Source organism: Phalacrocorax aristotelis, chromosome 1 (genome assembly GCF_949628215.1).
Source record: "Phalacrocorax aristotelis chromosome 1, bGulAri2.1, whole genome shotgun sequence".
Taxonomy (NCBI): domain Eukaryota; kingdom Metazoa; phylum Chordata; class Aves; order Suliformes; family Phalacrocoracidae; genus Phalacrocorax; species Phalacrocorax aristotelis.
This window is the reverse complement of record NC_134276.1, coordinates 172,186,370-172,211,067: the sequence shown is the minus strand read 5'-3', so window position 1 is coordinate 172,211,067 and position 24,698 is coordinate 172,186,370. Positions and strand designations below refer to the sequence as shown.

The following is a 24,698-nucleotide window of genomic DNA, read 5'->3' as shown; positions in this document are numbered from 1 at the left end:
GTATAGAACAAGCATATGCTGATTAATAGCATATATCATTTTAAGAAAAAAAAATCGTGTGTACACTTTTATCTTGGTCACATTCTTGTTTCAATAATGTTTCAATAACTAGCATGGAAAATAAATGAAAAAATCAAAATAAAATAAAATTTCATTAAGTAAACCCAGTTGTGTTTGAAACATAATTCAGTCAAAAATTCAAACTGCAACTAAGGCAGATTATTAACAATCATTTTGGAAAAATAACTTGCCAAGTTAAAAGTATTCTCTTTTTTTTGTAAGCTTTATCATAGCTTACTATATATACGTCGTCTTTTGACAATCACTGACACACAGACTCAGACATGAACTTCTAAATACTGGCTTTAAATCCCTACATAGTTCTTCCTTTTAATGGAGGAAAAGGTAAAAAGCATTTTACTAAATGCATAAATAATACTGATCCTTTTAATGGGAAGAAATAATTCTCCTGAGAAAGATGGTAATACTGGACCAATTTATCTCTAAATATGGATAAGAAAAAACTGAAGATAATGTCTTGTGGAATTGTTCCTTGTTGGAGAATATATGCTGAAGAGCAGAAAGCTTAATCCCCAGGACTGCTCTTACGAAGTCATGCAGAATGTTTCTCCCTTCTGTTACAAATCAGCATCTTCTTCATCTGGAGAGCTAGATGGGTACCAGTGTAGTTGCAGACTTGGAACCTATAGATTTTCAAAATTTGAAGGCCAGAAAGCCCTATTCCTGAACGAGGAACAGGGGAAGGCAATATCACGAACTTAAAAAAGAAGAAATGGCCCCCACTTTGACGAACGAAGGTGATTAACTCTGCAACTAGGACTCTTTATAGAATTTTAATATTTGGGGCTGATTGAGCAATTCACTGCTTGATCTTTTTAGTCTGCCCTCACAGCCTCACCTGGGTAGATACAGTGACTCTCAATCCAAGCTTTTCATTTTCTGTCTTCCTTAGGAGGTAAATGAGGGTTCTTTACATCAACTGAGGATGAATTCTTCTGCCTAACTTCTAGTCTGTGAGTCACTAGCAAGACATGTATGACTTCATATTCTGGACCAGGACCTTGCCTAATATTAATAGTTTAATTATGGATTTGTCAATTGAACACATTAGGCTAGGGAATGGATTCAGTTTGAATAATCTCTGTACCAAGGTAAATGGAGAGCACAACCAAAAGACATTCGTATTTCAGACTATGAAATAAGATACTATCACACTTTAACAATATTCCCTTAGAGCTAAAAGGTGAAAGCAGTGAGCTCAATGTAAAGCCAGGTAAAATGCAAGTGAGCAACAACATTTTGCAGCTTATGCAAAGCAAGTTATATTTTTTACAGAAGGAAAAGTTTAAAAAATACTACAGGTAATGTAGCAAGCCTCTTACAAAGGTGAGTTGGTGAGCATCCTGTAACTTCAGTTTATGTTGTCAAACCATGAATGAAAACTAAAGCTTAAAATATGAGGAAACCACCTCTAAGGCAGTTCTGATATTCCCCCTTCCTCCCACCCTTTACGGTCATTAGTAGTTAAATCATTCATATTGGGCAAATTGACTTAATACAAAGTGGAGTGCCCTATGTTCATTGCTGTTTCAGGTGCAAAAGGAAAGGTATGCTCCTACAGTTTACTACGCAACTTCTAATAGCTGCTGAATTTACTTATCACTGAGAGAAAGAAGAATCTTTGAAAGGAAAAAAGGAATAATCAGCAAGAGGGAAAATAACTCAATGTCATCTGAAATGAGATTAAAGAGAAAAACAAAGTACTTTTGTTAAAAAAAAAAAAAAGTTTTCTGATGTCTCGTAAAAGCCCTGAGTCAAAGGTGCCAAAAAGACATAACCTATAAAGTTCATGTATAAGGACAGAAAATAAATAGTTATTCTAATCCATTAATGTCCCCATGCAACAATGATGCTTCCTCTGCAGGCTCTTCCAATTCTGCCATCTTCTTCCTTATGCTTCAAAATATATCTGGTATTCACCAGGATGGTCCCAAAAACTGAAGGATCTCCAGAATTGTACAGCTTTTTTTCATAGTGTCACTATTTTATTCTCTGTCTTTGGGTGTCTTTTGTGATCCAAAAGTAGGTAGTAATTTGTGAAAAATTATTTCATTTATGTATGTGATTGTTTTGAAATCCAATATCAGAAAGTGTTGTTAAAGTGTCTTAAATCATATCAGTAAAGGGTAGAACAGAGGAATAATGTTGCCATGTGTCTACCCTGCATATAAGGTGATTTTTTTTTTACCTTATAGATTAGTTAACAGAATTATAAATATATATTAATGTGTATTTTTAAGCATAGAGATAGTACAATAAGCAACATTCACAGATGCTATGACAAGCAATTTATGTATGATATATATTTCCATATATATTTCAGAATAAAGGAGAATCTTATTGCCCAATAAAAACAAATTTATTCAGAAGGCCAATATTTAATCCCAAAAGATAAAATAAACCATAAAATTCAAAATCAATTTAAAAGTATTTCTCAAATATATCTGAAGAAATTCAAGGTAGTTGGACTCTGCAAGAAAAGGAAGTAATTACATTTTTGTTTTGTAAAAGGCAATATGCTCAAAGTTTATCTGAGGAATCTTAAAAAAATATATATATTTTAAAATAATAATGAAAGACAGGAGTATCTTTTTTCCTTCTCAGGTAAAAAACAAGAATTTTCTCAGCTGGATACTACTTTAGATGAGAAATTACAAAGGAGAGAAGACTTTACATACCGATGGCTTCATACCCAGCTTTTGGATTATGAAGCAGCCAGTTCCAAAAATATAAAGTGGTGAGGTCATTGCCTTTAAATTAGATTTTTTAAATTTTAGATTTTTCTTGTAAAGTGAAACCTAGGTTAATAGTTCTAAAACAAACATGACTTTGTAGCTAGGAGGCAGTACACCGTATTTCCAGGTGCCAAACATGGTACCCTTTAGAATTAGTTTAGTAGTCATTGTGCAGATACTTCTTCCACAGTGATAATGAAATGATACACAATGCAGAATCTTATGATAAATATCTACATAGCTTTTTGCTAGCAATGCAGTGTTTTTTACATTGTAAAGAGTACAGAAAAACGTGCTTATTCGTCATGTATTTTATAATTTTATTGTTATATGTTATGGTTTTATGTAATTAGATAAACTGTAACATTACCTATATTGTTAGATTTGATTAAGGAAGCAAAAAAAAACACTTTTTAACTAGATAGTATGAATTTATAGCTTCTCTTCAAAACATAAACCCATCTTTTACATCTTCATAGTATACTTTAGTAAAATGTTGTAAATATGTTCCTTCTATATTTAATTTTGGTTATTAAACAGGTAAAATATCAATACAGTTAAAGAAAAAGTTAATCTCATTCCTTAAAATAACATGAAGACATAGTAAGTATATTTTGGTCATAAATTCAATCTAAACCATTGATATGTTAGTGAAGTCATTAGTAGATGCAATGCCAAGCACCTCTAATAAAACCAAACAAGGTGTCAGTAGGCAAGCAATGAATTTAGTGTAAGCATTTTAACTTTTTTTTCATTAAAAATGTAATTAATTTGTAATGAAATGGACTGCGTATTGATATGTTTTGTATGGAAAAATACTCCACATTTCTAAATTATGTGAATGACTGTAGGAAGTATATGCAGCACATATTCCTTAGAAAATATTTGTCTATCAGTCATGTTCTGTAATAGTGAAAATCCAAGTGTTTGTTTAAGATAACTGTCATGACTTTTAATTTGAATGAAAACACTGGAACAGAACATGTAATGATGTTTGAAAGTAAGAAGACATGGAAATTTCTAAAATAATTTTTTTAAACATTATTATGTTACCTCTGCAGGTGTGTGTGATGCACTAGTATTTGTACTGACATTTGTTAAGGTATGATACCATTTTTGAATGTGGCAAAAGTCCCGCTGATCTCCATTGGTACATCACTGTTAGACTGTTTAGAACAGCTGGTACATTCGTGTAACTGAAAGCAGTTTTATTCCTACGTAAAGTAATGTGACAACTGGTTTGGCTATAATTTATGTCAGTACCTGCAAAAATTCATACATGGTTGCATTTCTTGACATTTATACTTTTAAATTAGAATTATATCATAGGAATATTGTTAACAATTTCTTGATTTTAAGTACAAATATTTTAATATTAATTACTCTGATACTTTAACAGTATCAGTTAATATTACTTACTCTGATACATCTTAACCATGTAATTACTTTAAATAGTATCATTTTGACCTAAGCAGGAGTGTTTCAAGGAACAGATTCTGTGTAGGTATTTTAGTGAACCCAGTACAGTGGGATTTATTGAAATTTCTATTCTACATTTTTCCCAGCTCTCATTTCTTGCCTGAGATAGATCCTGCGATACGTGACTGTAGACAAGTACAACTTGTGGTAAGAACTTGTTTCCTTGTGGGATTTTGCAGAATTCAGTTATGCCTTGATGGTGTTTTCAAATGCATACTTGGTGTAAAAACAACCAGGAGATTTATTTGATTGGATAGAGTTCTCTAATGTTGTCTCTATTTGGCAATCAAGTTGCCCATTGGTGGAGATCAGAAGAAAGCATTTGAGCACACAAACCAATGTGTGTGCATAGGGTTCGAGTTTCATAATGTGATACTCGTTTTTAAGACATCAAATGCTACTGTGTGTTTTTTAAAGCTTATAAGTCAACCTTTAAAAAAATGTTTTCAAAAAATTAAGTATGGTTTAGCACTATTTGCATTATTGACTGAAAACATGTATTCTTGTCAATCACACAAGTTTAAATGTTCTTAATTTCTGTAAGTCACATACCTAAATCACTCTAATATGCCCACAGTGTCAGTTATTAAAATACAGTAAGTTGGACTAGTGTATTAATATGGTGACATTATTAAAAACAGTGTATAAAATCAGACTTATCCCTACAATTTCTTTCCTAGAGTTTTTTTGCATCATAAAATGCCCTCTACTCTTTTCATGATTCATTCTTTTCTTTGCAGCATTTAAAAAAAATTGTATTTTCTGAAATGAGTAGTTCTGTAGGTTGGCAGGAGGGAGAACATGAGCGATTCAACAATCTGAAGATGCACAAAATGAAAAGACTCGATGTCAGAGATACCCAAAAGTTCCTCTGATAGACAGCAGTGTTATGATGCCTACACGTCAATTTATACTATACGCACACACTCTTTACATTTTATTGCCAAATTAGCAATATTCTTGTTGATATAATTATGTGGGGGTTTAAAAAAATGGCACAAAAACTTACAAACTATACCAAATGTTACATTAAAAAGTATTTCCCAGTTAGATGATGTGTCATATGCCTCATACTGTACTCTGAGCAGTCTTGGCCCTTTCTAACCTCTATCTTCCTTAGCTTCACCACCTATGCAATGTGCGTGCTTTGGAAATGCTTCCACAAATTCCTCTAAAATTCACTGTTGAAATAATGCCTTTAAGACTTAGACGTTGCTATTACTATTTTCTTTAAGTCAGATTTTTTCTAAGATTTTTCTCTGGTGTGGGGTATGTCCAATTCTTAGGTTGCTGTTACAGTTTAGTGCCTGAAATCATGAACGAGGCGACTGTTGTGATGGGTTGTGGTTGCAGCAGCACTAATAGTTATTTGTTAAGTAAAGTCTAAAACAGTAATTGCTTTAATTTGAGCAAAATCATAATCTAATAATGTTATCTAAATTACACATTATGTAATTATTGGTAAGCATATGCGCACATAGGTAGATTGTATCTTATTTGCAGTAAGCAGTTCTGTCCACAAAATACTGCTGCAATCCCACAACAGTATTATGTGGTGTGCCCACATAACTGGCAATGTTATGGGCTTGTCACAGCCTGTGCCACGTAATTACACAGCTGTTCCACATGAATGAAATACAGAGGAAAATTCAATAGAAGGTCAAAAAATAGAAAAAGGAATAAAATGTATCTCTAGTGCAGAAAGCAGTATTATATAGGCAATGAAATAATGATGTGGTTTGTACACATAGGTGGCTGGAGAATTATGTTTTTAAAATTTATATGGGTTCTCTTAACATTTAAAGGTTGAAATGTGAAACGTGAGCATATTCCTCATGCTTTTGCACAGAAACTCAGTTAAAAGCTATGAAATCATGACAAGAATGAAGGTAACACTTACCTGCGACCATTATGGAAAAGCAGGAGAAGTTCTGGTAAACTGAAAGAAAAAAATATAAATTATTAAAAATATATATATATATAATTACAAGAAGAAAGCATTCCTAGATATTTCCAGTAGTTTATTCGTATGTCATATGCTCAATCATAAAGCTTCCTGGTGTGTAATAGTGTCCCTAATTTGTATGTGTTACATAAACCTGCATTCTGAAAGTACTAGATTAGTATAATTTTCTAACTGGTATTTGTGCACATTCCAAGAATTTAATACATTCTTTTTCATGGATACAAAATGGTATTTCAATGGTTGCATATTAACAATAACATCTTAGCCCTTCTCATTGCAGAATATACCCTATGTAGTAACCTGCAGTAAATCTAAGACCATATTATGTTAATCTTCATCATTTTGATGATTTTGCTTACTACTGCTAGTACATAAGTGTTTATGTATTCTTACTACTAGTGAAGTAGTAGATTAATAGTGAACTAACTACTTCACTGTTAATCAGTATCTCCAAATCATTGAATTTAAAAACACTTTTTACCTCAGAAGGTTACATAATATCTTGATAATTTAACATAGGAATAGACAAATATTCAGATGCAGAACTGTATTGAAGGCAAAGATTCCTCCTCATTGAAATTAATTTCCAATTAATCAGAAAAAAAAGGTTTGTAGTAATAAAACTAAAGGGCAAAAAGTCTGAAGAGTTAAGTACGGTGATTGCTACAGATGGAGGTCCAATAGTGCACTCGGTGAAAAAGTGTACCAGTATCTTAAATTTCTTCCAAATTTTTGGCTCTAAGCTATAAATGTAAAAGGGACGGGTTTAATTAGCTTCAGAGGACTTTCAATCAGGTTCTTTACAAACCTGAAATTAAATTTGCTCCAGTGATTAATACAACCTTATATATTACTCTGACTGTAATTGGGTGAAAATACTTATCTTTATTTGAAAGAAAATAACAAATATTTTATATCACAGCACCAGACAGCCCTATTGAAATCTAGCATATAACACTGAACATTGTTGTCCACAAGATTATGAAGCCCCAGATTCTATGATGACAGGGATTAGATAAAAATTTCGTGGAAAGGTTAGTTGCTTAAAATACTGTGGCCTCCTTGGTCTCTGGGAACTGGGACATTAGAAAAATTCTGCTGTGTGTTGAAATAGGTTAGATGAAAGTAAGAATGATCAATTCCATTGGTTTGAATCTCTCTGAGCATCACAATGATTGCATTATTTCTACTAAGGAAAGACTAAAAGCTTTATACTTAAAGATTTTGAACACATGGAGCTGCCACAAGCTTAAAGTGACTGTAAATATTAAGGCCAAAAATAAAAAGAGTTGGCAGGATAGAACTGTTACTCTTTTCAAAGTTTCTTGACACTGCTATGGAAAAGAAAATAAAATATTGACGTTAACAGCAATAATACAGTCTGCTACCTGTGCAAAGCCACACTTTAAAATCATGGTCATTAAATATATAAAAGACGAGCATCAGAAAACAAGGGATAAACTTTCTGTGCTGCACAAAGGCTACACAGTCACTAAGGAAGAGCTTAAAATCTCTGTATCTTTGGAGTTGTTGGTTTGAAAATGCATGAACTTTTTAATGAATTTTACATTAAACAGTGACTGGGTAAAGACAAAGAAATGAAACAGGTCTCCATTTCATCTGAGTTCTCTAAGTTAGACTGGACTACAAAGCCTGTCTGCATTGGTGCAGTGCTGCTCTTGGTACAGTGAGCTGGTTTGAACAGGAAGTCTGGAGATCGTCTCCTCCAGAATAGCCTACAATGTTATAGTAATGGCATTTTCCTGAGAAAAAGGGAACTGCAGGCTTCAACCCCCCGAGGAAGGAGTTGAGACCCAGTCTTTCTATCGCTGATCGAGCAGTCTGGCTGCTATGACATTATGCATAAGTTTGGTGACATTACCACTAGCAGAGTCTTCCCTTTTTTGTTGTTTGGTTGGTTGGTTGGTTTGGTTTGGTTTTTTCTTTTTTTAAATGGACTCTACTCGCTTAGACACCTAGCTTCTAAAAGGATTTGGGGCTTTTCAACCCAGGTAGAGGAATGACTTATTCTGCATGTCCAGAGACTAGAAAATTTAAGTATGTCCTAATGTTCAGTACTTCCAGCTGACCGGCTCTACACTGAGGATTGTAGATTGCTCTTCTGCAGTGTCTGATTTTTCTCCATCATTGTTACTGGCCCTCCGTATCTAGTCAACAGTGTTAGATAGCTGCTTTTGACGTTGAATAGCTTTCCTTTCAAGGAAAGGGAGTTCTTGTTGAGTAAATGTGAATAATTTCTGCAAAACTAACAATCCACCATTTACAGCGTGTGGTATCGTCCAGGTCAGTATTTTTAACCTTTGCCCTACATGTTCCCAAAACAAGGACCCATTGCTAAAATGAATTATGATTTTCATTTCTATTTTGCGATATTTATGTGCAGGTACATTGCCTCATGCCAAAATGTACCACCACTGGATGTTAGAAGTTTATAATTAATATAATACTCTTACCTAAAGTATAATTAAAATGCTGTCTGATGGTTATGGTTAATTAGCAAAACTCTAAAAGATTAAATTACTTGCTGGGCCCTTGACTGATTGAACTGATACGTGTCCTGGATAAAACATAAATATTGCAGAAAATAATCCAATATGACATCTCTGACATTCAACTGTAACTTAAATTATAGACTGGTCAGTAAATGATCTTAAGCTGTTTAAGGTTTCATCAGCCGTCTGCAAGATTGATTTTCTTCAAAATTACTGTACTAAAATGTTTTCTTTTGTTGTTGCACTGACTCAGATCACAAACCACAATTTTAAAATCGGCTCTTATTTACAGAAATGCTTTGACATAGTGCATTTGTTCAGCCTAGGCAACAATAAAGGATTGTGGTATCATTTCGAAGAAGGTTGTTTGACAGACCCTGTTTGTTTATTTGGGGTAATGTGAGCTGCATTCAGAAAATGTTATATTTTGTTTCATGATTGTGTACATTCTCTCCCACTGCTTCCAGGCAAGTCCTGTAAGCAGAGAAGACACGGATTTAGACCTTGTTTCCATGGCCAGTGGAAGTGCTTTGACTGAGAACAGAGAAAAAAATAAGCAGCCACACAGACACTCAGCAAGATCTTCAAGTAAGTTATGGGTTTTTTCAATATCAGTTTTAAAGATCACTTTAAAATGCTAGGTGGCACTGAGCATGCTTGGAATCCCTAATTACACATGCTACTTATCTTTCTGTTTCTTTCTTACCTAAAACCTTTTCATACATTGTCTACAGTTCTGTATAAAAACTGCGTCATTAATATCAATAGGCTGTCCTCTTGTGATTTTAACCCTTGGGAAGTTCCCAGTGACGTATGCTAGGTCTTCTGATGATCGAGTTCTTAAAAGATTTTCTTTTATCTAAATTAGAAAACAGAGTGGGTTTTTTTAACGTTCTCCTTAATTTTTTTTCCAAGAGGTTTGAAAAATATATGTTTTGTTAACTGAATACCAGAACACATATCCTAATCAAGTCACAGATTTCTGTCATCTTGATTACCAGTTATGCTATAGTATATGCATCCTACTGAACTTACTATAGCTCGGTGGCAGAGGATCCTTTTATAGCCTGATATTTTACCTCTCTAATATCATAGAAAATAACAAAAGAATGTAGATTTGGAAAAAATGAAAAAATAATACTTGAAAGTCATAAAATGATAGCATTTAAGTTTCATGTTTTGCGTAATATAACTGAAGAAAACGTTAATGTATTTCTAATAATATGACATAGTATATTTTGTCATTTGTGTATGTCTTTTCCGAAGAAATGAAACTCCAAACCCCAAAAATGTATGTTACAGAAAATATAAACAGTATTAAATAACTTTGGCAAAATTATTGAAATTCCTAAAACTTTTTAAGTAGTGAAGTTTCTTGAAATGCTTTATGTCAAAATAGAAATCAGGTTGTTTCATAAATTATAAGTAATTGCTGGATTTGCTTTTTTGATTATGTTTTCATATATACTGACTTTTTACTTTTAATGAGAAACAAAATTCAAGCAAAACATGTAAAAATACTTGATATACTCTATTTTTCTGGCATACTTAGTAAAAGCTTTAGAATAAAGATTTATTTACATCATATTAGTCCACCACAGGCAAAAAATAACGGTGAATACAATTTGTCCATGCTTATTCACTTGATTTACATTCCTAAAATTAGATTAGATAAAATTTATCATCCTAGTTGAAGTTAACTGCATCCATGGAGAAATAATATGATTTTTTCTCTCTGCCTGCCATCTTAGAAAGAAATTAATTGTATCATGAGTTTTCCTGTTTCTCTCCATTGGCTAGTGATGAAGCCCTACCATTTAAATTAGATGAGATTACTAACTGCCAAGATCCTCAGTTTAGGAGAGGCAAGTCTAAGCTACTGATGTCAATGGCAAAATTATCATTATATTAACATATTCAGAATAGAATGTATGCATATCTTGAATAATTGAGTTAAATAGTGTACACTGCATTCATATTAATGTATAACTGCTGTCTAGATTGTAACCTACACTATATCGCCATCCAGAGAAATAGATAAGCATAAACTCTTTCGACAAAGACAGGCATGTAGAACTTGCCTATGTTAGGAGCTTGGGAATAGTAAAGAAAAACAGTGTCATTGTATTATTCCTTCAAAAAGAAGAGACTAGGAAAGGAGCAGGAAATAAAAATCAACTGACAGAGTCATGAGACAGAGACAGTTTACAATGTGGTAATATATATGTATTTTCATAAAATACACCTCTACTACAGCACAATTACATATTCATTTTCCTTTCAGTAGCCCAGGAACTAAGGGGAAAAAAAAGCCCAGATCTTACATCTTTCTACATATGTTTCTGAATGTGCAACTATATAAATTTTTTGATCGTGTATTTGAGGAATTAGACAGTGATGATACATTCAATTTTAATGTATATTGTATATAAAACAAGACATTACTATTAGCTTTGTACAATTTATATGCAGTGTATAAACATGTTTATTATATTAAATCTGTTTCCCGAAGGCTGTTGCTTTTCAATGATGGAAAATACATTATTAGCCCTGTGGTATCCTTAATCTAAAAACCTTAGAAATTAGCCTTTATTTATAGTCTATTCATTATAAAATACTTTCCTATTGTATTGTCTCCTTTGGTTTTGCTTTCTGAAATATTTAATGAAGAAGCCTAGAAACTATTTTAGTGATTTAGTAGGTGCATTCCTTTTGAGTTAGCCTGCGCTTGTATTACAGAAGAGCTTAGAAAAGATGCTGTGACCTTAGACGTGCTGCCATTTGAATAAATTGTTAAATCGAGTTCTTGTACCATTTTTCCAGGAAAATTCAGCCTCAATGGTTTGACAAGCTTTAGTTAATAAAATGTTACTAAGTTCACTTTGCAACATCCATAATCCTGACTGTTACTCAGAAATTTAATTATTCATAGGAAGTCTTTGGCAGACTGCTATACAACTGTGAGAGATGTTAGTACATATCAGACATATTAGTTGGGTGTATCATATGTGTTTCTTATATATAATTTATAATTCAGAAATTGCATTAATCAATTGTTGAGAACCTCCAGGCTGAAAAGTGAGAACTAAAAAAGCAGAATAAATGATTTTTAGATACATTTACTCCAAAAAAATCCTCAAATATATTTGATACTGAAATAAAATGCATTTTATATACTGCAGGGACATGACTGTATGTGAATGATCATGTTTTTATAAAGACAAAACATAGAATGCTTCAAAGTCATTATCCTTTAATTCAGAGGCTTTTTATAAAGGCTAAGTCAAGATTTTCAGAAATATTTTTTGGAAACTGCTCAACTTCGATGTACTTTTTGCAGATCTTATTTTCCAAAGGTAGGTTCTTAGAATAGTTGGTTAAAGAATTTTAAGGTTTTTATCACCCAGTTTTACTCTTTTTTTCTAAGAAAGATGGATGGGGTAGGTTAATCCTAAACTTAATTCTGTTCCTTGACAAAACAAAATGAATTAAGGAATAAAGGAAATGCTGTGGACATAGTATATCTCAGTTTAAGGAAAACATTTGTGTACTTAATGTATTTGATGTGGTGCCATGTTATATGCTCAAAGGGAAAATTGACTGTGCATTAAATTCACCCAGTATTAAATATATATATATCTCCTAAAGAAAGAGTAGCAATTGTTCAGTTAGACTAATTAGTTACCTGTCTAATTTAGGACCTTGCCTCTATTGATGGACAGTACGAACATATTACTTTATATTCCTACCAGAAATCATAGTTATTTCTTTATGATCCCTGGTAACCAATTTTTCTTTTCTATTTCTTGAGGTGGTTTTTTGGGTGATTTTTTTTTTTTGTCCATTCTTGACTGACCACTGCCAAGATCTTAATCTCTGTCATACCTAGTGCCAATAAGTTGCAAAAACAGGTGTGTTAGAATGACCTTTTACTGATTATATTTTCTGCCTTTCAAATTCATATAAACTTACCTTGCTTTTGTAAAAACTGACAGAAAAAGTTCTTTTTCACTGATGTATAATTTCTCTGTAATACAGCTAAATGGGCCATGATGGTTAGTGGCATACAGTCAGAGTTATGCAGGATTCAGGTATCAGCCCTACACTCATTGCTATTTCTATTAACTCCATAAATATTGGTGTTAATTGCTGGTTATATTTTTTTAATGCTTTCCTGAACACTGATAGTGTAGTCAACACTAACATACAAGATGGTCATAGAAATATTTTGCACGAATTAAAAGTTAAGTCATTATTTTTTTATACATATCTAGACAGAATGAATTTGTTTATACTAATGTCCAGTATGTGAGTAGGCTGACAATCATCAACACCATTCTATCATCCTAACCTGGTTCTGGCCAAACAGTGTTGGGCCTTTAAATGAGTCTCCTACATATTTACATTGTCTACCTATCATCATAATTTTGTGTTTTTCTTTTCCCTGCAAATCTTGAACTTTATTTTCATTGTAGTTGTTGTCTTGTTAACTGCAATCTTTTGACAGCAATTTCCAGAAGCACCAGAATTTGAAAGTGGAATGCAATGGGAGCTGTGCCTCTATTTGTGATTTAAAATACTGCCTAGACTTCTTAATTCTTCTCTTCTCTGAATTCTAGTCTTTCAGGGAGCCCCTAACATCAGTAAAACACTGCTTTCCAGGAAAAGATAGAAAAAAATTTAGACCTGAATCTTGTAATTCATTAATGACCCCTAATTTAAAAAATGGCCCATAAATACTATGTCCACCACAAAACATTTATCATTTCTCAGATAAATTCAAACTTTACCATTCTGTTGCTGAGTGATATTAAATTAGTGAAGTTTAATAATTCCTTTCTTATAGTGGAAAGACTTCAATCTCAAAGAAAAAAACCCTTTTATTCCACTTCCCTTTTTACATCTTTCTCTCAATTCTTATTTTTCCTCTTGACAAAAAAACCCACCTTGATTTTTTTTGCCTTCCTTTCTTTTGATAATGAGAGTCCTTTAGAAAGTCTTCAACTTTGTTTTAGCAGTGTATGGTACAGCTTCACTTTCTTAAAAATTCCTGCTTTTCTGCTCCTTTCTCCTTACCGTTAGTATTGCCTATGTATTCTAGCTCTACAACTGCTGTCTTTCATTTAGGATTTGTAAACTCGCTGTGTGCAGTAAACATCTAATTTTTAAGCTCTCTTTTCATGCCTTTACTCATATTTTACCGAGGGGTTTCTAGTGGGGGTTTTTTTCTTTCCTTTTTTCTTTTTTTTTTGCATATGCAGTCTGAATTAGAAGTTTGCCATGTTATAGAAACTGAGTCAGAAACATCTTAGAAACGTGGAATCAAATACGGTAGTACTTCCGTAGTAGTCCTTTCAATTTCTTGTCATTTACCTGCTTAGTAGATTTCCTAGAAGATAATGGCAAAATTTATGCTTTCTCCTTAGAAATATGTAGAAATGCTGTAAATTTATAGAGGATCTTTACAGTACAAATTACTTTTTATTGTCAGTATATTGGTGAACCCAATTTACCTTAGAAATCACAACTTCTGCCACAATTTTAGGAATTAAGCTGTCTCTTCTGTAAGCCACATCTGGTTATATGACCACACGAATATTAGTGGACAAGCATGTTGTCCAAAAAAAAGATAATGTCATGATTCCATAATATTAATATTTTTGTGCTCAAAAAATGAAGGCATAAAATGGATGAGGAAGAGTTATACAGTTCCGAAGTAATTAAAATTTACCAGGTTTTGATACCTAGTAGAAAAGCATGAATACTGTTTTGAACATCCTTTCAACATAATATTTTTTTCCACACAGATACCTATGTGCATCTTACCAGAATACAAAATATGCCTCAGAAAAAAAATCGGGACCAGGAAAGTACTTGTATATCATTTTGCATAATGAGAATACTCGTGCATGCAAATTTGACATATTCTGAAGGGTCAGAACTTTTTTCTATTTGTTAAACACAGCTGAAAGATACTGCTTTCCTAACCACTTGAAATTATTATGGAGGTGCATATATATTTTTCTATGTATTAGTTAACTATCAAACAGCACATACATAATCTTTTTGAACGGACTAAAGAACAATAATTTACAAGATGCTGCTTAATTCACTTTGATGTTGGATATTTAAAAAATTACCTAAATGCAGATTTTAAAAGGCACTTAGAACTTGCTTGCATTAAGTTTAGCAGGCTAGGGACAAAAATTTTACACTATCTGATGCAATTTCATCATCTGGGTTTTGAGTTATGCAAATAATTCAAGAACTGTGTATAACAGATACACAGAGGCATTTCTAAATTTTAAGTACTTAATTTTACACACTGATAGTCTTTTAGAAGGGTTTGGGCATTCTTGGGGGGTGTTGTTTATTTTTTTGAAAGAGAAACCAGCTTAAAATAAAAGATGAAATCCATTCAAAGACACTGACTTACATGTAACTTAGGTACCCACTTGGAATCTTGGAACCATTAAACCCACCACAAGGATTTCTGTCATATGGTATGAGTAAATAACAGCAAATTTAAGTTTCCTTTACTGTGCGATATTTGTCAAGTAGCTTCAAAAATATTTCTCAAGTCATTGCACAGAAAGACCCACTAATGAATGTTGGGCTACTACAGAGATGTTGCACTGGGTGGCAAAGATATGTTTAAGATTTTTTTCCCCAAGGCAATCTTTCTTTTCTTGATTTTTTCCTTCTAATTTGTCTCTTTTTCATTGCTAATTTTTCCACACTTGTGTTCCCTAATCCTCTCTTTTACTAGGAATGATTCATGTTTCTGCTCCTTCAGCTTCTTATTCCAGCATAAGCTTCCTCTCCCACCTACTCTTGGACTTCCTTTCCACAGTTGCCATTGACTCTTATGTTGGTTTCCACAGATCCTTGTCTGATTAAGTTTTTCCTCTCTCTGTCTCTCTATTCCCTTTTGTATACAGCTGCTCTTTGCCAGTATTCCTCAGATTCATCATCTCCTAGTTTAAATGTCCTCCAAATTTAGCATGATTTAGTGTACTATTTAGGCAGACCTTCAGTCCAATCTCTTAATCTACTTATTCTCTGTATCCTTCTTATCATCACCTGTATTTTCACTTTTTTTAATTATGTAAGTTCTGAGAGTTAGGGTACATCTAGTACCCCTTAATCTGTCTTCTTTATTCTCAGTTCCCCTTTGCCAATTCACAACTTTCATTTTCCCAACATTTTCTCGCTGCTCTCAATGTCCGTTTGTCAGTTCATTCCAGTCTCTTGTGCCTGCTGTGTCAGGGTATTGTTTACGAAGTTATCCTTAGTTTCTCTCACCTTAACTCCAAGTAAGTCTCATTCCTCTCAGGTTTTAATTCCAGCCCTCTGCCTCTTCTCTCAGTCCCTTTCCTATAGGAGTTTTGGTTCTTAGTTCTTATCCTCTCCATGGTTCCTATAGCTAGGCTCCATCTGCCACACAGAGCACAAAACAAGCAGGCTCTTAAGTTCCCTGACCTAGCATGATCTTCAACATTATTTTTAGGAATAGTCTTGCTTAACTCTGTGTAACATCATGGTTAAGTGTGTTTCCATGCTGACTGATATTTTAGGAAATGTAGCCAAAAAAAATCAAGAACTTCTCTTCCAATGATGTAGAAACTTCAATTTGTATATGCTTGATCCAAATTTGGGCAGATCCTAAAAGCAAGTCTCTGTTACTTGGCCGACTTCAAGTCCCCTCTGCAAAGGGCAACATAAATACTTCACATATTTTCTTAGAAGTGACAGACCTTTCAGAAAACTCTGGCCAAAGGCAGATGCTCAGTATGTAAAATTTCATCCTAAATGGTCAAATTTAAGGAAATAGATAAGGAACTAATAACCAAAAGAAATATGGGGCTTTAATAGCCAATGGTGCTAGAAGTCCTGTCTATAGTTAGGAAAATATTATGTTTCACAGGAACGTTTTTGTAGCGTTATGCTTATTATGTTATTTAAGTGTATAGAATGGATATTAATAAATGTTTATAAATTATTCTTTTAACTGCTTATCTATGTGAATTCCTTCATGTGAACGAGTCACATTTTAGAGTTCAGATTATTCAAGTATGTAATTGTCAGCATAATGTGGTTAGAACAGCATCAATGTTTGATAAAGATATTAGAGTTCATTGTTTCTGTACAATTTTAAGATTAGTCTCTAGTCTTACCAACTTCAGGTCAAGTCAAAATTAATTATTTGCTTTTATCTTCAAAACTCCATATGGAAAGGAGATCTATCTTTACACATTATGTGGGATTTTGTATAAGATGCTCCTGAGGCTTCTCAATGCTATTCAAATATAGGTGTGAAATACTAAAATAGAATTTAAAATTGCAATTTAAGAAATATATTTTTTTTTATGTAAACAATTCAACTAAAAATGTTTTTTTTTTTAATCTGACTGGTATTGGCATAAGTAACAATATTAAAACAATATTAAAAAGTAACTTTTCTGAGATTGTAGCATTTATCTTTTTCACAGACCTGCTGAACTTAGCTTCTCTACAGAGCTTAAATTGATGTAAACGCTTTGCTGCTAAGGATTCGTTCTGGTCACTTTCATTAAAATGTTGAAGTTTTTTCTCCATGCCTTCTTATGCTGTATTTGCTCTTAAGTAATACAATATGGTAAGGACTTTGAAATTAATTCTATCTCCAGACACACAATGTTAGGTGGATCGATAAATGCCCTATGACGTCTACTCTACATCATAAAATTTCTATCATAACCTGTTTAACAAAGCTTTTCTTCTTGGACACCAAGAATTTCATTCAAAGCGTTTTACATATTGCATTACTTATCAAAACAGAGGATATGTAAACCTTGACATTTGTTAAAAAACCCAGGCCTTAACAAAAAAAGACCAGAACAAATCGATAGCAGAGAACAGATTAAACAACAGAAATATGACTGCTTAGAAATAGAAGCATGTTAACTTAACCCAAGACAAGCTTTCAGCACATTCTCAAAAGAAATGGTTATTTGATATATAAAGGCACCTGGAAATCTCTCAGACTATCCTGGAGCTTCATATAGTCAAATATTACAATTAAATGAATGTACAGTAAATAACTGTTACAGCCTGTCTTCCAAAGCCTAGTTTGGGATAGGAGAAATTAAATTGCTTTTCTTGGCTAAGATTTTGCTCCCATATGAACGGGTATTAGAATAACTGTATATCATGTTAAATTATATTTAACACACTTGCCAGGTTCTATTTAATTCTAGTACCAGTAATGGTAGATGATATTATTATCATTATTATTATTGTTGTTGTTGTCAAAAATATCAGTACTCTGTAGAGTAAAACCAATGTAATAGTTCTAATTTATATTTAACAAAGATACTTGTCTATGGGCTTCAAACAATATGAATCTTTCGGTTGTTGTCTTTGGGTAAAGCCTGCTACAAATACACTATGGAACATAACATGAAAAGAAAGTATTATGATCATGCTTACAAGTATTCATAAATCACAAGTACACATGTGCATGCCTAGGTGTGTATGTGTGCACACTAATGAAAGATATGCCTTACAGATCTCTTAATATTCATAGCAAAATACAGCTTTAAATGTCACCTTTTATCTTACCAATCAAAAAGTTCTGATAATAGTAATTTTGTTCACTCATATATGCTAATACATGAACCGTTCATTTGCAAGACACGTTGCAGTTTAGGGAAAAATTGCAAATCCAAGCTTGCTGTAAAAACTGTTCACATCATTAGTAATGCTGTAAGAGAAAGCTGTAAGCTCTCTCAGAAAAACCTACTGAGTAAGACTTTCAAATAAAGTACACCCTAAAGAACTGTTAAAGGATCTCACAGAGATTTTTAATCTCTTCATAATACCTGAGTATGTGACCTTGCAGCACTTCAGCTGTATGCTTGGTAGAACATTTTGAAAACGCAAAATATTTTCATTTGCTATCTATCGTTGCTTTCTGGTGAATCTTTGCTTTATTCTTCTGTACGTTAAACTAAGTATCCTCCCCACTTTTTATTATTTTCTCCCCTTTTCTTAAATTGAAAGATTTTATAAAGCAGTAAAATTGCACAACCTGAGCAGGTATAAATGTACTTACGTCCAAGTAGAAGTAGTAAAGAACAATAAACCTAAGTAAAGACAACAAATACAAGTAAAACAAATATAATAAGTATTCAGTTACCTATTCATTTTAATATTTGTTGTTGTTGTTTGTTTGTTTGTTTGTTTGTTTGCTTGCTTGTTTAGAAAAACAAGGCTGTATTTTTAAGGGACGTTTCTAGGTTCAGTCTCTTCATTCAAAGTGACATTGTTATCTCCTACCAGACTCTCTTGTCTCCCTCATACCCTCGACCTAGACAAAATTCTAACCATTTGCTAATGGAGCTGTCTTTATTGAATATTTCTGAAGGAAAAAATTGCCTGTTTGAGTAATATAGAATCAGAAAACCTGTTGTAAACACAGGTATTGACAACAAAATAACTGAGTTTTAGTTTTAATTTATATGTAATATTTTCACTTCTTGCAAGACTCTACCTAGATGCTTTCTTCGTACTTAAGAGCAAAGCTGCTCTTAATTGACCACAAGAGTGTTCATACCTAGATTTTCACTGAAATTGCAAACAACATGAATTTAAAATAAGCATAGTAATTTGTGGGCACGTGTATAATAAATCAGGTAAGTCCCATACTTGCAATGTATTCCATTCCTATATTTTCATTTTTCTTTCTGTTTGTTCTTGCACTAAACTCTAGGAGAAAGAGCAGCAATAAAAACCTTTCTCATATTTGACTAATATCTTCATTGTAAATTAGGTGTTTCTTTGCTTTATGACACAATTTTTCAATCATAATTAATATTTAAGTCACTAGTAGTCTGTGAGCGTAACATCTGAGAATTAGGTATAGTATGAATAGGAGTAAGCAAACTTCACCGTGTTTATATGCCAGTCTGATTCATACCTGTGTTTGAGAATTCTTCTTTGGGGAATAGGCGGTTGGATATACATGCCAGTTCTGTCTTTCATCACTCCAGTTAGACCGATAACTGAAACACCAGCGCTGATAATAATACCCATCTTTTAGTACCAGTTAGTAGATATCAAAAGTCCTTATCAGAAGAGCAAGCATTATTATGCCCACTTCAAAGTTGGGAAGACGGGAGATACAAAGGGAGTGATTTCTGGTGATTTACAACAAACCTGTCTTGTAGATATTTCAATCTAGATTAGTTGGTCATTCCTTACAATGGTTTTATTTTACTTGGCAGAAAGTGCTGAGAACTGTGTGAAGGATGGAAAGAAAGAATACAGAGTAGTTTATGCTTTGATTCAATTTGTCTAGGTCTAGGACATCTAACCAGCGTTTCAGGCTAGATAAAGAAAGAGAGCTGTGACTGTCAGACTTTGAGATAGCCTCTGATTTGTTAAACCTGCATTCAAGGGAGCACACAGTCTACACCTTTAAAGTATTTGGGATTTTGCGAAAATACCTTCAGGCTGAAGAAGTTATCCTACTCTATTACTGAGGATCTACAAATCCTGAGCTATAATGCTCACAGACATTTGAAACGTTGTTTTGTCAGACAGCTTATATGCGCTCAAGATTAATAAATTATTACATTTTACTCACAAAATATTCGACTACTCTATCCTCCAAACAATGCACAAATCAGTTACAATTAAAAATAAAAAATATAATTGTGAACTTTTGACTCTGAAGTTTAGACAAGCACAATTTGTGCTATGACAGATACAGCTGTTATTCTGCCAAAATAAAAAGATATATTAGTAATTTATGAAGACTTTTCACAAGTTTCTTGTAGCAAATTATAGCAAGTCTTGGGGGATTTTTTAATGGAATAATAATATACATTTCATACTAATGGAAGGACAATATATTCCTTCCAATGAATTGCATATAGTTATAAGTGGAAAGCCAGAATGCCTACATTTACAGATTTCTGAAATCCATCATGAAAATAATATTTAGCACTACAGACAGGTCCATAAACAACTGAGATTGTTAGCCCAGAAATATTCCAGATTAGGCAATTAGGATGCAGGTGACTTCCTGTTTTGCTACATTGACTCTATCACTTTAAAACTAATTTTCACATGTATTAATCATGGTTTTTGTTCTGGCATTTGTATTTATTCTGTTTTAAAAATAATGTAACAAAAAATATTTGATTTGTCAAAATATAGAAATATATAACTGGTATGTCTAGTTTACCTTTATCACTGATATGACCTTGAAGATGAGTGCATAGGAAAATCAGTCTTAGCGTAATTTAGCCCCAAACTTCTTTTCTAGTCCAAATATGCCATGGCTATTCCACCCCCTTTTTTTTAACAAAGAACATATTACAATCTTAATTCTTTTTGTTGTTTAACATTTGCAACTTCAGAAACTTTCTCTTTAAATTAAAGAAGGGATGCAATTTTTTTAAATGTTATTACCATGTTAGATTTATTTTGAAGTTTCACTGCATTAGCCACTTAATTTACTAATTTGAGGGTTTCAGCCTTTAGTGAATACATTATGGTTGCCAGTCAAAAGAATTAATGGAAACTTTACTACTTGACTAAATAACTTTATTCTTTGCTCCTTAACAAAAGCCTTTCTGCACCAGAGATACCTGCTACCATTTTGAGGTGTTGAAAATATCCAAAGGCAAGGAAACTGGGAATACTCTAAATGCAAGACATTAGTATTGTAAACCTTTGTCAAGCAGACCTAGAGTAAGTTATACATTTTAAGAAAAAAAAAAAAAAACAACCAAACAATTTATAACATCTGTAGAGCCATAAGAAAACAAATGGAGATTACATTAAAAATATTTGAAAGCTCTTGACTACAAAAAGAGAGAACTATTTAGTAAGATATATTCGCAGTAATTTAAAACCTTGTTAAAAAGGGAACTGTAGGCTGGGAAGAGCTCCTGATGTTTAGATCTAGCAGACTACAGAAAAGCATCCCTGAGAAAAAATATAAGTTCTTACTATTGGAAATTTATAGTTACATTGTATATATTAGTAGATAGAATTCTATTCAGTCCTATGATCTAAGCTCTTTTTTTTTTATTTCCTTGGGAATATTTCTTGTGAGAAATTTAATTTTGCTATTAAAAAGTACTAAAAAGTTAAAATATCAAAAATACTTACTAAAAATATGTTGTTAGTAATCTTCCTTTGATAAGTAGCAAAAAGATGTTTGTAAAATATTTATTCGATAAGCTAAGATAGCAAGCTAATTTTGTGTGTGTGTATATATATGTATATAGGTAAAACTCCTGTACTGTGAACATCATATCGTTCTCTTGCAAAGTTTGAGCTGTCTGCCATAGATGCTTTCTTCCTTACAGATGTCTAAGAAAGAAATTTTCGTCTGTAAAATGTTGGTTTGTTAAGTGTTAAAGTAAACATCATACCTTTGGTCAGGTCTACTGGTTGTTTTATTTAAATAATTGTCTTAAGTATTTTGTAGAAACTATTGTCTAAATTACTCAAGAATCTGTATGCATGACAACGAAAGTGATTATTCCACGTATTACTCTGTGTGCTTAAACTTGCTGTGGCACCATTCAGCACCAAAGTTTAAGTATTCCTAGGCTTTGAAAAAAAAAGAAATCTCTCTTTTATTTGATCTACCATACTAAAACAATAACTTGTTAATTAGTATATCTTCTGAACTAGTTCTTCACCCAGTTGACGGATGAATGACATTAACAGTTTCTCTGTCAAAAGCATTGCTTATCTCTCTATGTGTTTAAAATATGTTCAAAATGAACAGATAGTGGCACTTTAAAAAATATTATAATTTTATGTAATAATTTTACTGTCTATTTTGATAAGAAGTTTGTTTTTTAAGAAGTACTACCTTGTGAAAATTCTTCTATTGCTTTTAGAACAGCAAGCAGTACATAATTATAAAAGTTGTGTGCCATCAGATTAGACATATTAATGTATATTATTATCTTAAAAAGAATATGAATCAGTGAAATTTAGGGAGTTTTGTTTGTTTGTTTTTTTAATTTCACATGTCTGTTTATTGTTTAGAAAAGAATATGTCTTCTCCAGAAAAATCATGTTTGGGTCCATCTCATAAAGAACGGATATCGTTTCGAGACCATCCAGTGCAGCTCAGCGGAGGATGGGGAGCAGGCAAAAAAAGGCAAAAGCTTAAAAATATTAGTTGAATATTGGAGATAATTTAACTAGCTGATTTAATCAAATATGAAGAGCATATGGAGAGCTGCTTCTTTTTAAGCCTGTGAATATAAATTTTTGGATTCTCATTTATTACCAATATAAACAGTTTTGGTTAACTACATTTGAGTTATTTTATTATACATGGTTACAGTGGTTTGGGGTTGGTTTTTTTTTTGGGTCAAAGTATTCTATACCTGTCAGTAAGTTATCATAGTTTGTGTTTTCAATTGCTTATACGTTCCTGTGGTGTAGAATGCGGAACTGATTAGCCCTACAAGGCTGGTTGTACGGTGAGTAAGTTTAGGCTTGCTTATAAGAACTGGTTGGGATATGCAAATGTAGTAACGGTTCACGCTCATGTGATGTATGTCACATATCAAAACACTGAATTCTCATTTTCTCACAAATAAAATATATGCTTGCAAACCGTGCTGTGAGCTGTGACAGCCAGCGATGCCATTCGTAGAGAAGTCTGTTTAGAATATTTTACTGAAGTAGCAAAAATCAGCAGCAACCTACAAATGGTGAGGATGCACTTATCTTTTTTTTAAGTAATATGAGAAGTCCTCTAGGGCTTTCATCCTGAATTATGATCATAATATGATAAAGCAACCTGTTATAGTTTTATACTTTCAAGGACTTCTAAAATTTTCCTAGAGGGTTAAGGAAAAAAGTAAATTTACTAAGTTCTCATTTTGTTCTGGGTTAATGTAACATTACATCTACATGACACGACTCTTAACACAACTTCAGTTGTTCGTGTAGCCAGACTCCTTCAGACCCATGTGTAAAAGTTTTGTGGTGCAAAGAGATTTAGAGAAAGAAAAGAAATACTATCTCAGCTATTCACGGGTATCTAACTCATTACTTCTAGCAAATGCTTTATCCATCAACATGAAGGACTGAAAATGTTCCTTGATTTCAAAGCCTAACATTATTTTAATGTTTTCCACTTTGAGGGTAGAAGTTGCTAATTGGATCTAGAGAAGTCTGTCTTTGGTATTTTCCTCATCTGTTTCTGTCCAATATTGTGAAGCCTCAACCCCCTACAGACTGAGAGAGAGGTGGGGAGGGTAATGGGGCTTGAAACTTCAGTCAGTGAAGAATATAAATTATTATGTTGTGGCTGTTTTTAAAATGGATTTAAATTACATACGACCTTGTTTCGTGAGGTGCTTTTTATGCTAACATACATATATGACTATGGATTGAAAGCAGTTATCTCCATTTTTGTGAATACTCATTCACATACACATTTTCAGATTAAAGGATGATTGATCTCATGGAAAACGTCCAGTAAATAACCTTGCTCGTTTGAATCGGCGTGCTGTTTTTCATTACCCGTTTACTTTTGAAAAGCCAGCAGCAGCCTACTTCACAAAGATTTCTTTACCTTTCTGAGGAAAGATGATCAGTGAAGGTTTCTCAGCCTAGCTGTAGAAATGTTGTCAGAAGGGTATAAAATGTCAGTAGGTGCTTATGTTATCTAGTTAGTTTCCCAACGTATGTAGTAAATGTTAAACTGAATTTCCAAATCTGCTATATAATGACTTTTAAATGTCACCCCCAAAGACTTCTTGGAGCTTCTGTGGTTTCAAATGTATCATCAAGAATGTAAGTTTTGTAGGAAAAATTTTATTAGTTAAAAATGTCTGCGCTATACGTGTCAGTGTGGTCAGTAAATAGATACAACACTGTTACGGGTGTTAACTG

At 32.9% G+C, this 24,698-nt stretch overlaps 1 protein-coding gene across 1 annotated transcript in view; it reads left to right on the top strand.

Moving 5' to 3' along the window:
• LRRIQ1 (leucine rich repeats and IQ motif containing 1) overlaps positions 1–24,231 on the top strand; it is a 113,360-nt gene extending 89,129 nt beyond the window's left edge. Inside the window, exons 23-26 of the mRNA XM_075080708.1 lie at positions 2,686–2,818; positions 4,382–4,442; positions 9,242–9,362; positions 22,833–24,231. Coding sequence (XP_074936809.1) covers positions 2,686–2,818; positions 4,382–4,442; positions 9,242–9,362; positions 22,833–22,972 — 455 coding nt within the window. The 3' untranslated portion in view covers positions 22,973–24,231. The remainder of the gene's footprint in view (positions 1–2,685; positions 2,819–4,381; positions 4,443–9,241; positions 9,363–22,832) is intronic.
• Positions 24,232–24,698: the final 467 nt, after the last annotated feature.